Below are 17,220 nucleotides of genomic sequence, written 5' to 3' on the forward strand. Positions count from 1 at the left end.
GTTCATGTAAATCCAACTCTAGAGTTTGAGGGCTTTTCCTTCACATAAGGAAACCGTACTTTGCCAAAGGGTGACCGAGAGAGCGATCGTGCAGAACGCGATGTTAGAAAGCAGAGCTACAGGTGCCTACCCGGCTGGGCACACCGGCTTCTCCTCCCGGCTCAGGGCAGGCGTCTGTGAGGCACGGAGGACCCCCGAGCAGTCAGGGACAGCTTGTTCTTGGGAACTCAGACCCAGAGCACAAGCCCTGTTTTAATTCCTGACTGGCCGCTTACGGGCTGTGTGGCTGGGAGGGTATCTCTCCTTTTCTCTTTAGGGGTATTTCCTCTTGGATAGCTTCGGGTCTGAGTCAAAGAGCTAATGACCGAGAGAGAGCCTGGCAGCTACCACCAGAGCCACCGCCAGAGCCAGGATTTTAACTCCCGACTCAGATAAAAGCATTTCTCGAAACTAGGAACAGGCCTCCAAGTGGGAATGCAGCATGACTTGGTCCGTTACCTGCCTCGGTGAGGGATTTTTTTGATCCTATAATTATATGTCAGCACTGGCCTTCATACACCGAATTCTCATAAAGGTGACGGAAGGAAAAAAACGCATGTCAGGGCCCCTGTCTTTGCTCTAACAGCGATCGGAACTAGGGAGCCCTGGGGTTTCCGTGACATGAGACTGGCCTTCTGTGTCACTCGTAACCGTGGTCGGCAGCCATATCCCGGGGGTCCTTACTCCCTTAGAGTCCTCAGCACCCATCCCAGGCCGCGTTAGGTCACCTCCTCTTAGCGGGCACCCACCATTGAGTGACTGGCCAAGTGCACTTAAGCATGGCTCTCTGCCCCCACCAAAGATGTGCTGAATTTGATGAAAAGACCTCAAAAGGAGACTTGTTTTTTCCCAAAACTGAACTGCCAGGCTTACCAAACTAAACTGTTTTTGAGCCCTAAAGCAATCGAAGTCATTATCAGAGTCCATCTTGCAAAGGTCTGCACACACGGATCATTGAAGTGTGGTCCCCGACCAGTGGGGGCGGAGCCTCCCGGGCACCTGCACATTTCCTGACCCCAACCCAGACCCGCCGAGTCAGGAGTCCCGGCCATGGGGACTGTTTAGATAACACGTTCTCCAGGAGGCTCTGGTCCCCAGTCTGAGCCGCCCTGTGCTTTCCAACTGACAAAATGGGTGTGGAGAGGCCCAGGGCCTTGTTCAGTCTTCCCAGCGACCAGTGGCCAAGACAAGCCTAGACTGCAGACCGGCCAGCTCCTTAAATCTGAAAGCATCAAGTCTTCATAATAAGCTCCGAAGCGACAAACATTCCTGTGAGCAAACCCTGCAGATGGCCGGCAGCCCAGTGACCTTGGTAGCAAGCAAGCTTCTCTCCTCAACGCTTTCCTTAACCGTCCAGTCTTGCAGAAAGCTCTCTCTCAGGAAAATGGCTTGCATGTGGCCCCATTAAACCTGCAGTGTTGCCTACATCTGTTTAGAAATGTCTGCGTTGTCCCAAATCCTCCACGATGCTCCTTGTCCCTCGGTGTGTTGTGCTTTCCTGAGTGCAACCTCTCTGCCTGCCAAGAAAGACGGACTAACCATGGAGACTGGATACATCGAAACAAATTCTTTTATTATGTTTCCCTTTCAGAAGGTGACTGGGCACTCACTGGCTTTAAGTTGTTGAAGTCCAGATGCCAACAGAAATATATTTAATTTTTCCCTGATACCTAAGGAACGCAAGACCTTTTGAAACCTTGTCCAGTTCAGGCCCTGCTTTTTAAAAGTAGAAGGTTAAGGGAGTAGAATCTGACTTTAAATAACTGAAAATGACTTAGTTTGACACAGATTTATTGTAGTCACTTTCAGATGAAGGCATTTCTTAGTGATGCCTCGTCTTTCTTAGTAGTCATGAAGAAAGTAATTTATAAAAATTTTCATAATCCAAAGTTGATGGATTTTCTATTTTATTATTATAAATAGAGCTTAAGCTACCCAAGGCAATCCCAAATACACTAGTGCTATGCATTCGGGAGGAAAAGTAATAAAAGATACCTACAGGTGGAAACAAAACACGTTTCCAAAAGAATAAAGAAATACACAGGAGCCACTCGGCCTTGAAATTGTCAACAATTCAGTGCCATATGTCCTTAGAGAATCAGAGCAATAAAACCAGCCATAGGGGAATCAGCAGTAAAACAGTAAAACGAATTACATCACCTGCTCATTAACCACTAAGCCATGGGAAGTTCAATTGGATGGGTGCGGGGTGATTTCTTTCAAAGACAGCCGTGCACTAAAAATATAGCGCATACCTTAATACTTGAATAAGTTTCAAATTATCTCCAAAATAAACATTTCCAACTTGGGTTAGAAGCAGGTGTTTCCAAAATGAAAACCGTCCACACCAACAGCCCGAGCCTCTCATGTGCCTGCCTTCGGACCACTGATTCCCACACACACTCCTCACGGTTTGGAATTCCTGCTGGGAAGAGGAGGAAATCTGGGCTCCAGTCGATGGACTGATGGGCTCTGTCCCCGTGCCGCTGGCAGAGGCAGGAGCGAGAATTTTACCCAAGGCTGTCAACCACCAAAGCCCAGTCTCCTCCATGACCTGTGGCGAGGGTGGACGGCGGCACTGCTGGCGACAGAGGCCACCCAGACCTACCAGGGTTCTGTCCTCAACTGCACGGACCTGTTACTAACGGCTCAGGCCTCTGGGCCAGGGGGATGTTGTGGTATCTAGAGATCACTTATTGTAAAAAGAAATATCATATCGCCTCCTGGAGGACGGTAAACCCAGGCAGCCGTGGTTTCCATAGCTGGTGAGCAAGGGTGTGCACGCCCCTCGCGGAGCGCCCCCTGGGGTCTGAGGAACCAGAGAAACCGTGAAGAGTCAGCAGACCACTGTCAGGTGGGAGCACTTCCCTTTTATTCCGTGCTCACAAGGGATCGGTCTCTGGCTTCATTTCCGCGGACACGGTCCCATGAGATTTCATCACATTAAAGGCCCCTGGCCAGGGTCTTCACCATGGCCACACGAGGAAAAGGGGCTCCCGGGCCCATCCCCCCACTGTCCAGGTGCAAGCCGCTTCAGGCCAGCTCCCTGACCCTCTGATGCCTGACTGTGCCACCCAGCGGTCCAGGCCCCAAATGGGGCGTCAGGCAGGAGAAATGTGCCCAAAGCCAGGCGTCTTGATGCTGGGGATGTCATTCTTCCTGTAGAAGTCAGCCTTCACGTGGTTGACACGGCCGTGGTCCCGGATCAGAGGCTCCACGGGCTGGTGTATGCGCCTCCCATAGACTGAGGACATCAGCACTCCCACAGGCCGCTGGCGCTCCTGTCCAGGGGCACCAGAACACGGGGTCAGCTCACACCTCCCTGGTCACAGGACCCACCTTGCGTCCTGGAAGCCATCTCCGCCTGGCTCACCCACACACCTGCAACCCTCTCCAGCTGGGTTCTTAATGCCGGCGACCCCCTACTGTGCAGACCCTGTCCCTTGTGCTCAGAGCCCCTTATTGTCCCCAAGTCCTTCACGTCATTCCGAGGAACGGCAAAGACCTTGCGCTGGGCGCCGTCTCACCCTCTCGCTGCCGGCTGTGTTCCTCCCCCCTCCCCTCCCCCCGGCCTCCTGCCTGGCCCTCTCCAGCCCCACTTGCCCCTCTCCTTTCCTGCCTCCTCTCTCCCCCCAAAACACATCTTTTCACTCTTCACGTTGTCATTCCCGGCACCCCCATGTCCCCTGAGCGCCCCCGGACCCCCTCATCTCCACAAACCCCCACCTTCCCAGCCCCCCAGTCTCCTCTCCCTTCCCCTGCCCCCTGAAAAGACTTTATTTCTCTGCGAACCACTTACCACAACCTGGAATGCAGTTTCCTATGTGTATGACAATTATTGTGCTATTTCCCCGTAGGAATATCAGCTCTAAGCGGACAGGGACTCTTCAGGGCACATGGGGGCACTCAGGATCTGGGGTCGATGCTGGTATTCTTATGACAGGGAAGCATTAGCCGACTTGGAATGAAGTCCCATATACAAAAACAATAGGAAAGCACTTAATGTCTGGGACTTAAGTTCCTCATTGAATTTCCCATCGAAATAAAGGTCCGTTGGAAGTGACCTGGCAGCATTCTTATCAAGAGAAAGAAATCCCAGCAGAGGCTCTCACATTACGAATTCTGCGCATTGTAGAAATGATGATATCGACTCGGCATCTGGCTCTTAATAAACATGCCGTCCTCGGATCAGACTCCGAGGATGCAAAGTCCCGAGTGCTGAGGGTACCAGGAGGGTCTCCCCACTAGGAGACGCACAGCCTCTTGCACCCAGCACCTGCTGCGACACCGACCTCCTCTCCCTGGGAACCGGGAGTTTGCTCCTGCTGCTGCTCGCACACCCGGGCACCTGACCTCAGGCCAAGCCCTCCTAAAGGAGGAGCTGCCCTGTATGTGGGGGTTGAAGGCTGGTGCCTAAACTAGAGAGGTTATTCCTGTCACTCTCCCGGGGTCCGGGGGAGGACTGTGACAGCCAGGACTCGGAAGTTAAGCAAAAATCTGCTTTATCTGTTGAAAAGAACTTCTTAGTTTCGCCTTCATTAAGTTGTTAACTAAACAACACAGTCCTAAAAACAAATACACAGAAACAGAAGAGAGGGAGCTGGGAGCAGCAGGGTCTCAGCCCCGGGGGGCGGCGAGGGAGGAGGGGGCCTGCCCACGGAAGCCAGAGCGCACTGTTGAGTAGAGATGTGCACTCATAGCTAATCTGTTCACGCCTTGCCCACGGCCTGGCTTCACATCACCTCCTCATTCACGTGAAGTCCCAGGCTTTTTGCGTGTTCTCTGTCATCTCGGTGCAGTTTCTGATTGTAGCCTGGGCTCTTGTTAAAGACACAGTCGTACAGGGAGATGATGCCTGTCTGGGGAGAAGAAGAGAAAGACAGGCCTGGGTTCACTGGACGGCCGGGCCACGGCGATCCTGGTAGAGCTTGGACGCCAGGCTTCTCCCCGGTGGACCGTGGAGATGTGCGGTTTCCTGTCTACACGGAGTATGTGCTCAGGAAGCTCACCCCAGAGCAGACCCTGGACGACCAGAGCAGGTCCCCGCGAGGCCCCGTGAGGCGAGGACGTCTCCGTGGCGCGTTCCTTGCTCCTCCTCTACACCCCTCCGTGACCCAGGCCCTTGACCCTCCTGCTCTCTGACTCTACCACTCGTGCACAACCTGAAAATAACAGCAATCCACTTAAGTGATGTGTTTTTCTCCTTCATTTCCACCTTTCTCATATTTTTCAAGTTTTCTGCGATAAGCTTGTACTGCTTTAAAAATTAAACATAATTGAACACTGGGACAATATAACCAAACAGAAGTATCTGTAAGTTGCTAGCCAACGGCGGGGCACCTAGTACAAACCCCTCTCCACAGAAATATTTCCTGTAATCAAATGTGGTGGCTCTCATGAATGTCATTCATAATGCATGGAGATATATATATATATATATATCTGATCTATAATACATATGCATTTCTAATATAGGCACATACGTCAGACAGATATAAAAATACGTGCACACGCAAAGCTTTGATGTATTAGAAAATTACCCCGCTAACAGCTTTCATCTGAAATATCTCCATTTTTCTATCTCAAATTTCTCTTGATACAAAAATTAATCTGCCTTATCTGATACCTAATAAAAGAAAAAGAAATCCAGGTGTTAGCTCTTCTTTAATCTTCACGGGTAAGTCAGGTCTGTCCTGTACGTCCCTCCAGCCAGGGGCCAGCGGCCCCGGATCCTCCCGCAGCAAACCCAGGCATTCCGTCTCGCTGGCATTTGGGGGCACAGGGTATCTCGCCTGCGCTTGCTTGCCTGCTTGTTTTCCCCAGTAGTAATCCTCCAACAATTCCCTCCCGCTCCAGGATGCGGAGGTAGAAGGCAGACAGTGAACAGGACACATGGCATGGGCTCGGCCGGCTGGAAAACGTAGACCGCCCATTCTCGCCGACGGCGGGACTCCGCAGGGCTGGGAGCAATGGAAATGCCACAGCGTGATGTGGCTTCAACCCCACCTGGGCAAATCCCTCACGGGTCATCTGTCCTGTGCCGGACATGCTACTCCTGCATGGGGAGTCGTGAAGATGGCTCAGACCCCAGGCCACCGTCCTGGTACAATTAAGCAGCTAGTAAGCAAAACAAGGTGAAACTTGTAGCATTATTTTAGTTTCCTAAGAATTCCAATGGCAACACGCCTGTGGCATTTATTCACGGGTTTTGCCTCAGTTCAGAATCACTCCAAGTGACTTAGGCAGGAGCTGTCACCCTGATGGCCATTTAATGAGGCCACTTTGTAGCTTCTTGTTGGCACTGTCCTCTGTCACCTACTGGGCTCCTGGGTCTGTTCATGCCCTGGGTTGGCTGGCCCTGGCCTTCACTTGTCCTGAAGGACACCTACAGTTAGCTCATAAAAACAAAAAGCCCAAATCCGCGAGGTGGTGATACCTGATTCCGTTCTGGGTACTGTAAAAATCAACTAGCTATTTGCGAAAAACAATAAACTTGGGTCTTCACAGTCCATTATCATCAAAAGTCAATTCTGGATGGATTAGAAAAACAAGTGAAAAGAAAATCCATAAGGGACCTCCTACGCATACAAGCAATGGGGAAAATGTCACAAAGAAAACATCAATCACTTCGGTTATGTAAAAATCAGACATCTGATAATCAAATAAAATTAGGACTTTTTCAAAAACCTGTAGGACGGATGGAAAAATCTCGGCGTCTTGAACATACCGTGTGTGGGATTGTAGGGTGTCCGCAGAAGCTAGGGGCTTTGGCTGGCTGCTTGCTTCCAGCCTGGAGAGGTTAAGCACAGGTTGCAGCAAGCCTTTTGGGGGAAGCCACCAGGCCAGAGGGCCCTGCAGTGACACAAGGTAGACTCAAGTACAGCACACCCCCACTCTGCCAGGATGGTAGGACATAAATGTCCCAAAGGAGCGAATGCTGGTCTCTGCGAGGCGAGGTGCCAGGATTCAGACCCTTCCCTTTGGGGTTCAGAGCAAAGCTACTGGACTGGCCACCTGAGCCCAGGAGGCCGACCCAGACAGCAACTAAATAGCCCATCACACCCACACCGTTCCCTTACACGCAGGAATCTGAGCTGGACTTGTGGTCACAATCTAGATGTCCCATTGTCACCAGAATCCCTCCTGGCCCGGCTGACCCTGTGAAGTGGGTGTGTTTCAGGGACAGCAGCTGCAGTCTGCAGCAGAAAGACCTGCTCCCCAGGACTGAGCCCTTGGGGGCACCTGCGCCCTGAGAACGCTAGGCCACAGATGAGGGGACCTGTGGTGAGCCCCAGTCCCTGCAGGGAGCCGTGGGGATGGCCGGCGGAGCGGGGTTCTGATGGACAACCCTGTGGGGGCCGGAGATGGGGGGACTGGAGGTGGGGGGGACCGAGCACAGGGAAGCTGCTGGCTTGTGCTGTCCTCCTGTGCAGGTGTTTCCATCCCGGCTTGACCGTCCTGAACTGAGTCAGCCCCTTTGGGGGTTCCTGGGCTTGTCCTGGAGACAGACTCCGGCACAGAATGAGAAAGCAATCGCTGTGACCTGAACGAGGGAGGCAAGGTTCCTTCCCTTGCCCCCTCCGGGGGAGCAGCCCACTGTGATGTGCAGCGTCACAGACGACTGCCCTCCCCATCCTCATCAGGTCCCCTACAACACTCCTTAGAAGCAGCACTATGGGGCGCCTGGGTGGCTCCGTTGCTTAAGCAGCTGACTCTTGACTTAGGCTCAGGTCACAATCTCAGGGTCATGGGTTCCAGCCCGGCGTTGGGCTCCTGCAAAGCCTACCTCTCTCGTACGCTAGAGCAACCCTTATGAGGGACCTCCTGCACCCACGAGGTATGAACAGTCTCCGCTGTGCAGGGGTTTTGCACATCCACCACTTTCCAGAGTAAAAACGGATTTTTCCGTCACTGAAAAACAAGCGTGGGGGCCGAGGTGGGGGGGGCCACAGGCAGGCAGCCTCGCTTAGCAATGTGAATGTCTACTTCCTGCACCTCATCAGACCAGAAATCTGTCTTCTCCTGAATGTTAATTATTAATCTCTCTTCTTTCTGTTTGTCTTTCGTTCCTTCGCCGTCTGAATCAAAACCGCATTAATAAAAACCAACCCGGACTTAGAAGCCACCACAAACCGGGGCTTCTGCGCTCACTGCTGTTTTGCGATTAAAATCTCTCAAGAAATGTCCTCTCGCACACGTATCATTGTTTTTGAAAAACGAAGTAAAATGACCCCATTTATTGTCTCTCCGGTGACCTCCCTTTGTCCCTTTGCATTTTGAGTCTTGTTAAAATGTAGCACGGTCTCGCCCTGGGCTTGGGGCCTGGCACCTTGCCTTCAGTTCCCCCCGGTGACCCTTCCTCCTAACATGGCCAAATAACCCCTCCGTCGCCCTGGGCCGACGCCGTGGGTAGAGTGGAGACCTTCACTTTTCAACCTCCAAAGCACATTGCTCTGACCATCGGACAAGGCACCCAGCCAGGGCAGGACTAGAGGCAAGGAACAGGGCATCCCCTTCTTAGAGGAGACCACAGGCTGAGGATGGAAATAAGGTCATTAATTAAACAGTTGAAGGGAATACCCGTGGAGCAACGGAAGGATGCACAAAGTACGGTGGCACCAGAGAGGAAAATTCAGCATCTGCTGGGCTCAGGCAGGAAGCCTGTGTGGCGCAGTCGCGGGTACCGTACCGGTACGGACAGAGCCCCAGAGAAGCCCCCTCCCTGAATGTTACGTGTTGAATTCCACCCTCCAAAAAATTCATCCGTTGACATCCTAACCCCCAGGACCTCAGAAGGTGATTTAGAAATAAGGATGCTGAGGACGTAACGAGTTAAGGTGAGGTCATACGGGGGCAGGGTGGCCCCTCCTCCAATAGCACCGGTCTCCTTATTTAATAAGTTCAGAAACCGACAGGGACACGCAGAGAGAGGTGATGTGAGGAGACCCAGAGAGACACAGAGGCCAGCGGCCTGGAGCGGACTCTCCCTCACGGCTTCCAAAGGAGCCGACCCTGCCAACACCTTGACTTGGCCTCCAGCACGAGGAGACAGTGAATTTCCATCATTTAAGCCCCTGGTCTGGGGTACTTCGTTATGGCAGCTCTAACACACCCCCTTGATAGCGAGCAGGAGCCATCTTTTGAACAACGGAAAATAAGAATGGAGCTAACGCATTCCGCCCCAGGTAAACTGAGTCAGTAGAACGTTCAACCCAATCGGACGGTGGGTCGACATCACCAATATTCAGTTCTGCTCTGCTCCTGACTCCCCAGAGGGTCACTCTCCACTGCTCCCTTGGGCGAGGGAAGCCAAGTGACCAGTTCTCAGCAATGACCTCTGAGTGGGGGTGACATGAGACTCATCCTGTGAGCACCTGTGAAGCTTCCTGCGAGGTGTCAGCAGCTTCCTGCTGGGGCACTGGGCCCAGTAGATGTGCACGACCTGCAGCTCCGCCCCCAAAGAGGTCACACACACTCTCACAGCAGTAAGAGGAGGCAGATCTCCAGTGAACCGAACCCGAGTCCTTTATCTTCTCCTCTCTTTCCGATCGTTTAGATACAAATGTGCTGTCCGTTGTCCATCCAGACAAGGCACTAACAAAAAGGAAGTCGATACATTTCTCTCATGGTACTGGGGCAGGAGTAATGTGCTCACTGAACACACTCTCTCTTCTGGAATAAACAGAAGACTGCAGTCACCAGGTGCCATCACAATTAGGCTGGGGCCAGGTGCCAAGCTCCGGCAAGGAACTACAGGGGAAGCCGGCAGGCATCACCTTCCAGGTCCGTAAGAACTCTCACGTGTCCTTCATGCACTTCCCTGGCTCTACGGCCAGCAAGTTCAGAGGCTCCAACAGAGGACTGCAAGTTCCCAAAGATCCGCACATCTGGAACCATTAAAAGAGAGAAGCCTGGTTTCCCAAGTTACTGTCCTAACAAAGCTCTCCTGACAAAAAAGACCTCACCTGTAGCATTTGCTAATTTCCACAGTGGAAATACTCTCACTGTGCCTGATGTCGGGCCTCCAACTGAATGCAGAGTTCAGGCGAAATGCTAAAATGTACAAGCAGGCTCCGACACCAGCCACCGTAAAGACCGTCAGGATTCAGGGTCTGTTTATTTCCAGAGCACATCCCCGCCCACCTGGACTGAAACGGGATCGGGCTATGGTCGGGCTGCTTTCACTTCCTCTCTTCGTGGGCGCACGAAGGCTCTCGGGGACTGTTTGCCATCTCAAGGTGATCCAAAAGGGTTTCCTTTGATTCACGGGGACCTCACTTTTACTTCTGATCAGTCTGGTGCTTCTCCCCAGCAGGGCCCAGCGGTATGTGAAGCTTAATGAGGACATTTTCATTAATATTAACACCATTCAAAATTCCACTCTCAGAAGGACTGTATTATCAAGGACACAGTGTTAGCTCTTAAAAGGACAACATTCGGCTCTTCTCTTTGGTTTCCTCTGGCAAAGATTCTGTTTCCTTTCCTGGTGCATTAAGATCACAAGTTTTGGAAATGGTCGTAACTTTTCCAATAATCTGAAAATTTTATCAGTATATTAAGAATCCTAACAGAAGCAGCCTTGTTGAGGTGTTTTCTTCACTACTTTTAGGGGCTCTCTTGCTGGCAGTACTGCCCAAATCCAGAGCCCTGGAACCCGCCGCCTTCACCCCTGCGTCAGAGTGAAGGAACACCGCCCTTTAATCCCGTGTTCCTACACACACGGCGTCTGCGTCAGGGCTTCTGCACACCTTGTCGCCAAGAGGAGGCTCAGAGCGCTTGTTCCCGCTTCCACTGATGCCAGCCCCCAGCGTGCCCCCAGCCCCTCACAGAAGAAAGGGCGAGCCACGGGGGCTGAAACTTGACCAGATATATGGGGGATAAGGCTGTTCCTTTTCCTGTGTCACTGTGCCGCTCCCAAGGGGATGGATTTGAAATAAATGCCTAAGATACGATGTTACGTGAAAAGCGCAAGCTGCACAGACATACACACAGCTGTGTGATGTGCGAGTGAACGTGTTCTTGTCAACACAGTTGGCCACACACCGCTGCATTCATACGCGCACAGGACTTCTGCTGGAAGGACGCCTGTACAGCCTCTCCCCTCACCCCTTCCTCGCTCCCTCAGGGTGACCTGCCCCTTTTTGAGCTCTACCTGCCCTGGAAGAAGACACTCAGCCCCTCCTCTGGCCCCCACAGGCCTCCAGTTTTCCAGGGCAGGTCACCAGACGGAGAAGATGCAGCGAGCCACCTTCAGGAGAAGCGACCTGTCCACTCCCGGTGTTGATCCCTGAGCAGCACAGCAAGGTCCAGGGAAACCCAGGCAGCGGATTATGCCACATGGACCCTCTATGTAGTCTAAGAGGCTAATCTTGTAAGTCCGCGACTTCTCCTGGTTTAAACGAACGCTGCGTCCCGGCCCTGCACGCCCCCTCCCTTCGGGCAGCCTGTGTATATCAAGTGCAGGGGACAGAGCGGTGACAGCAATCATCCCTGGCCTCACGAGCTCAGACTTCAGCGGGTGAAACAAGCAGCAAGATTACTAAGTAAAGCGTTCAGTCGGTTGGTACTAAAGCGTGCACTAGAGGAAAAAAGGGCGGGGGGGGGGGGACCTGGGGGGGGTCATTTCATTCAGCTGGAACTCTTTTTTTTTTTTAAGGTTTTATTTATTAGAGAGAGAGAGAGCAAGAGCAGGGAGAGGGACAGAGGGAGAAGCAGGGTCTAAGCTGAGCAAAGAGCCCGATGTGAGGCCAGATCCCAGGCGCCTGGGCCCATTACCTGAGCCGAAGGTAGATGCTTGACTGATGGAACCACCCAGGTGTCCCCGCTGGAACTCATTTTTTTTTTTTTAATTTATCTGACAGAGAGAGAGAGAGATCACAAGTAGGCAGAGAGGCAGGCAGAGAGAGAGAGGGAAGCAGGATCCCCGCCGAGCAGAGAGCCTGATGTGGGACTCGATTCCAGGACCCTGAGATCATGACCCGAGCCGAAGGCAGAGGCTTAACCCACTAGCCACCCAGGTGCCCCTGGAACTCATTTTTATTGCAAGGCATGTGGGTGCAAGGGTCTGGCTAGATTTTAAGAAGTAAAGGGGCACCAGAGTGGAGCTTACCCCTCTTACAGAGCCCCTAGGAGCAGCTGAGTGCGCACGGCAGGTGTGCTCGATGCCCAGGGATGAAGAGGCTCCATCAGGGTCTGGGGGTGCCGGGCTACTGAGCACCTCCTACACACTGGATGTGAGCACAGGGCCGCCCGACATTCCCCTTTACATCTCTGGACAGCCAATATGCATCGTTTTCTCTACAAAGTGGCTGCATTCGGTGAAGAATTCCCCCATCAGGAGAGCCAAGAAGCAGCCCCCTGGCTTCCCTGCCTCCACCACGCACCGAGAAGGAAAGTGGGCTAATCTCATGAAAGCCAGGGTGAGGCTTTCCGAGCCAAGCTTCCCTGGAGGCAGAGCTCTTCACAGCCCGGCTTACCAAGAGGGAAAGCCTATTCTAAAACCACCTAAGATTTTTTTTTTTTTAATGTAGCTCTTAGACTTGGAGAAATTTAATAAAATCCTTCATAAAAGGGCATTGTCCTTTGACTTAGCTTTTCCATTTCAGTGGCAGAAATGTTGCACAAGGCAGAAGAAGGAAAAAAAGTAATTTTAAAACATCATTGAACTGAATTCGCCTTCCTGCCCCGGCAACAGTATTTTATAGGAAAAGCCCAGGCTGCTAGTGCCCCCTAGGGGACAGTACGGGAATTGATCACATTATAGCAGGCAGCTTTAGGTGACAAATTTGTCTTGAGACCCTTAACGTTGGGCTCTGCCAGGGAAGACCCTTAGATTAGAAGCCCCCAGAATGACACCGCCTCACCTGGAAATCTCTGACATCAAACAAGGGTGAGGGGTCTAAGACACCAGCCGGAAACTAACCTTCCGTGGAAGGAAACTCACATGATCACTAACAAAAACAAATAGTAATAATCATAGCTCTACTTGCACGTGCCACTTTATGCCTGCGAATTAAATTAACTCTCATAATTGCTCCCTTGATGCAGTACCATGAGTACTGCCCATTTATAGGTGGGCAGAGAGACACGGGGGCTGTGACTTGGGCAGTCTGCACAGCTGCTCTCATGGAGCCAGTATTTTTAACCAAAGGTTCCTTGGCCTGTGCTACTACCTAACGAATTACTAAGTGTGTTCCACAGTAAATGACTTAAGAGCTAATTCTGCCACGTTTCTTCTCAGCTTTGAGTGTGGCCTGGGTTTACAGTTCACTGCAGTGCAGCTGAGTTCTCAGCAAATTTGTGATATGAAGCTCATCTTCTTCAGCCCATACGATCTCCTGGTAGAGAATCAGCTCCAGCAGTCCCCCAGCTGATTAATCACATAATCCCCAGGAGCACGTTATTCCCCCCAGCGGATTAAATACCGGCTCACGTAATCCCCAGGAGCCCGTTCTTACCATCCGTGGCTGTCCTGCAAAGGTACTCTGAAATGCCTTTTGTTTTTCTTGCTGCTTTTAAGGTTCTTTTATGCAGGTGTTAATATTTCTACTACATCATTTTCTTCTGTGTGACACTAAAGACTTCAGGATTTGAATTTGCCTGTGACCCCAGTTATCCAAACTGTACCGAACTGGTTTTTCATAATGTCTGCTTTGCATTCATTCATTCCAAAGCCCATCCCTGTCTTCCAGGGTCAGTAACGTATCAGAGCAGGGGGCGGCTTATGTTTTGTGTAAAGAGACAGTCACTGTTCTAGACTTTCAGGTCACATGGTTTCCTGTGGCAACTACTCGAGTCTGGTGGTAGCCACAGACAATACTAAATGATGAGCATGGGACTGTGTTGTAATAAAACTTTATTAAAACCGGCAGTGGGCCATATTTGGCCCAAGGGCCTTTGTGTGAGGACCCCTGAATTACAGGGGCATAGCTCTTACTTACTCCTGATTTCCTTCCAAGTACAGAGCTGTGGGGACCTCACTGCTCAGGCATCTTTCTGCATCTTGGCCCCAGAAAGGTAGAGCCACGTATCAGATTGGTGAATTTAGGAAGGATAAAGACCTTCCATGCCTGACTCTGCTCTTTTTCTGTTGGCAGCACCTGGCCCCCAGGGGCTGGGAGTTCAGCTCTGCTTTTTCTGGGGCCCACAGCAACAGTGGCCGGATCGGTAAATCTACCTGGCTCAGAGCTTCAGTGCCCGGGGTCAGTTTTTACCCAGAGTCCTTAGAAGTAACCTGCAACCTGGCTTTTAGCTCTGACAGATCCATATCTTGACCCCCATCTGTTTTAGTCTTTTATTTTATTTCTCTATAGTTTCAAAGTGGTACGTAACAGGACTCCTCAAAGGTACACATAAAATGATGTATTTGTGACTTTTTTTTCAGACAAAATTTATGTTCTCTCAATAAGCCAGCATGGACCAACTTTAAACATCGAGATTCCTGGCCTTTTGGCTGGTTTTCTCATGCTGTGCGGAAAGCTCTTCATGAATCACAAGTTGGCAGTGATACAGGTTTTGCATGCTTAAATTGTAAAATTCATTTAACCAATGAAATTATTTACAGATAAAAGTTCTTTCAAAAATAAGCTAAGGGGAGGAGAAAATATGAGGCCCATCGTGGCACTGAGGTAGGGCAGCATCACTCCAAATCTCCCCAGTGTTTACCTTCCGGATACTCTGGATTAGGAACACGGCAACTGGGGCTGTTGCCAGCCTCTCTCCTTGGCTTGTGGAAGGCCATCTTCTTCCTGTCTGTTCCCCACCATCTTCCATCTGTGGGGGTCTGTCTCTGGGTCCAAATTTCCCCTTTTCAGAAGGATACGAGTCATGCTGAATGAGGGCTCCCCACGACCTCATTTAGTTGGATCACCTCCATAAAGACCCCGGCTCCAGATAAGGTCACACTCTGAGGTGCCTGGGATGGGCATCTAACATGAGAAACCGAGGAGGACACAATTCAACCCGGGACGATGGTTTAGAAAGCTCTGCTGGTGTCTGTAAGGCTAAGCCCCGTGACATTCTCTTACATTGCACGGGTGGCCAGTCCTCCGAGTGTGCTGACTGACCTGAGCGGGGATTCACCTGGGCTCTAGGCCTTGTGGGTGGGGAGGAGAGGGAAGAAAGGAAGCATCCGACACAGCATGAGGGAAAGAGCTCTTCTCCTCCCAGGCACTTGGCTCCCCCACACCCTCCCTGAGCCACTCACTGTGTCTGCGGGCTGAGCGTCCTTGGAATAATGATGCTCCTGCACCCTGAACCCCAAGACACACTGGAGACAGGGAAAATGGCTTCACAAAGGAGTAGAGGACTCCTGACAAGTTCTGAATTTGCTTCTCTTCCTGCCTCCGCTGCAAAATGGCCTTCCCAGACCAGCAGGCTTTCCCCAGGAGGCCGGCGGGCCTGCTGGAGCGTGGCCAGAGTCTAATGAGGGCTCGATGCCCTGCTGTCCCTGCAGGCAGCTGTCCAGATCTGCCTCCTGGTCATCTTCGGTTTGCAGGAGGGCTTTCCATCGCTGTCTGTACCTGTGACTTTTGGGGTACGGTCGCTGTCACGCTGACCCCAGAAGGAGTCCTGTCTCCCACCTCTGTGCAGCCCAGGTGCTCCCAAGACCCTCCTCTAGATCCAGGACAGAGGGGTCACCTTGCTGCTCCTGCTAGTGGTCCTGGAAGCCCAGGGGCCCCCCAACCCTTCCCCTGAAAACACTTGACCTAACGCACCCCCAAATAGCTCAGGATACCAGGCTGAGCATTCTCATACCCCACCCTGCCCTGTATGCCCAAACCCCAGCACCTCGTTCCAGCTGAGCATACCCATCCCCCAACACACGCGTGTGCACACACACACACACACACACACACACACACAGCTCAGCCCCAGCCCATCCTTTAGGTCGGGGGAGGTCCACCTTACTCTTGCTGTAATCTTTGGGGTCCAGGTGCCCCCGAGGAAGGCCGCTCTCCCAGCTTCCTTCCCCCTGTGACCCTGATGCCCCTTTAACCTGTCCTCAGAGGCTGTGCAGAGCTGCACCAGCCCCCACCCTCCACCTCCCAAGCCCCTAGCAGGCTGGCCCCCAGAGCCCCACGCCAGAGTTGCCGCCCGGACCCTCGGACTGTCCCAAAGTGTAGTCCAGGCCTGCAGCGCCGCGCCCTCCCCCATCCCCCGACCTTCTCCCCAGTCTTGGTTCCCGCGGTGAGGCCCCAGCCGGGTCTCCGCCAGTACAGCTCCACCCCAGCCCCACTGCGCCCTGGACCGCCTCGCCCCCATCCCGCCTCCCCGCAGGCCCCCTCCCGCGCTCTGCAGTCCCCGCCTACCTCTCCGCCCCGCCCCTCCCTGGCTGCGAAGCCCCGCCCCGATGCCTCCGCTCCTCCAGCCTCCCTCCGCTCTTCCTTGCCCCGCCCCGGCCCCCTCCCTGGCGGTGAAGCCCCGCCCCCATCCCGCAGTCCTCCGGCCTCGGCCCCGCTCGGCTGCCCCTCCCGCCCGCCCCGCCGCGCCCGCGCGCGCAGCCCCTGCCCGGTGCGGCTCACCCGGCTCTGGCGGTAGAAGTAGCTGTGCTCCGGGGGGTCCAGGCGCCGCGGGGGGACGTAGCTGAAGGCGGACAGCGCCGAGAGGGGCGGCAGCCGGGGCTTGCCCCGCAGCGTGGCGGCGGTGATCTCCTCTTCGTCGTCCTCCGGGCCACCCCGGTCCAGCGGCCGCGCGCCCGCCGAGGTCGGGCCCATCCCGCCGGCTGCAGGCAGCCCGGCGCCCGCGTTCGGCGTCGCCTGGAAACCGAGGCCGCGCGGGTCGGGCTGGGCCCCGCGGAGGGGCGGGGCGGGGCGGGGCGGGGCCGGGAGTGGGGGGAAGGAAGAGCCCCCCCCTCCCCGCCCCCCCACGCCTCGCCCCTCCGCCCCGCACCTCGCGCACTCTCCGGTGTTTCCTCGGGGGTGCGTCCTCGAGCCCCGGCTGCAGAGGCGGCTGCGTGGTGGAGCCCCCCCGGATCAGCTGACCCTCCTGCTGCGTGGTGGAGCCCCCCCGGATCAGCTGACCCTCCTGCTGCGTGGTGGAGCCCCCCCGAATCAGCTGACCCCCAACCTGCTGACCCTCCTCCACGCCGCGCCGGCTCGTTCACGCCAGAGCCACCGTCTGGCGGGGCAGGTCCCGACCGCGCCCCGACCCGCGCCCGCCTGGGAGGCGCATCCTTGACCC

The 17,220-nt window shown here is 53.6% G+C and overlaps 1 protein-coding gene across 1 annotated transcript; it reads right to left on the reverse strand.

Moving 5' to 3' along the window:
- Positions 1-1,591: 1,591 nt before the first annotated feature.
- Positions 1,592-16,789, reverse strand: CFAP90 (cilia and flagella associated protein 90). Its single transcript, XM_059416458.1, has 3 exons — positions 16,563-16,789; positions 4,782-4,898; positions 1,592-3,320 (listed from the first exon to the last, which is right to left on the reverse strand). Exons 1-3 carry the CDS (start codon positions 16,752-16,754, stop codon positions 3,141-3,143), a joined length of 489 nt encoding a protein of 162 aa, XP_059272441.1. The 5' UTR covers positions 16,755-16,789; the 3' UTR covers positions 1,592-3,140.
- Positions 16,790-17,220: the final 431 nt, after the last annotated feature.

Source organism: Mustela nigripes, chromosome 12 (genome assembly GCF_022355385.1).
Source record: "Mustela nigripes isolate SB6536 chromosome 12, MUSNIG.SB6536, whole genome shotgun sequence".
Classification (NCBI taxonomy): domain Eukaryota; kingdom Metazoa; phylum Chordata; class Mammalia; order Carnivora; family Mustelidae; genus Mustela; species Mustela nigripes.

Excerpts from the sequence above, each read along its gene's own strand:
- CFAP90 (XM_059416458.1), bottom strand. The coding sequence starts at position 16,754 with ATGGGCCCGACCTCGGCGGGCGCGCGGCCGCTGGACCGGGGTGGCCCG. Across the intron at positions 4,899-16,562 it reads ACTTCTACCGCCAGAGCCGG|ACAGGCATCATCTCCCTGTA; the intron begins GTGAGCCGCACC and ends TCTTCTCCCCAG. Across the intron at positions 3,321-4,781 it reads GACTTCACGTGAATGAGGAG|GAGCGCCAGCGGCCTGTGGG; the intron begins GTGATGTGAAGC and ends GCCCCTGGACAG.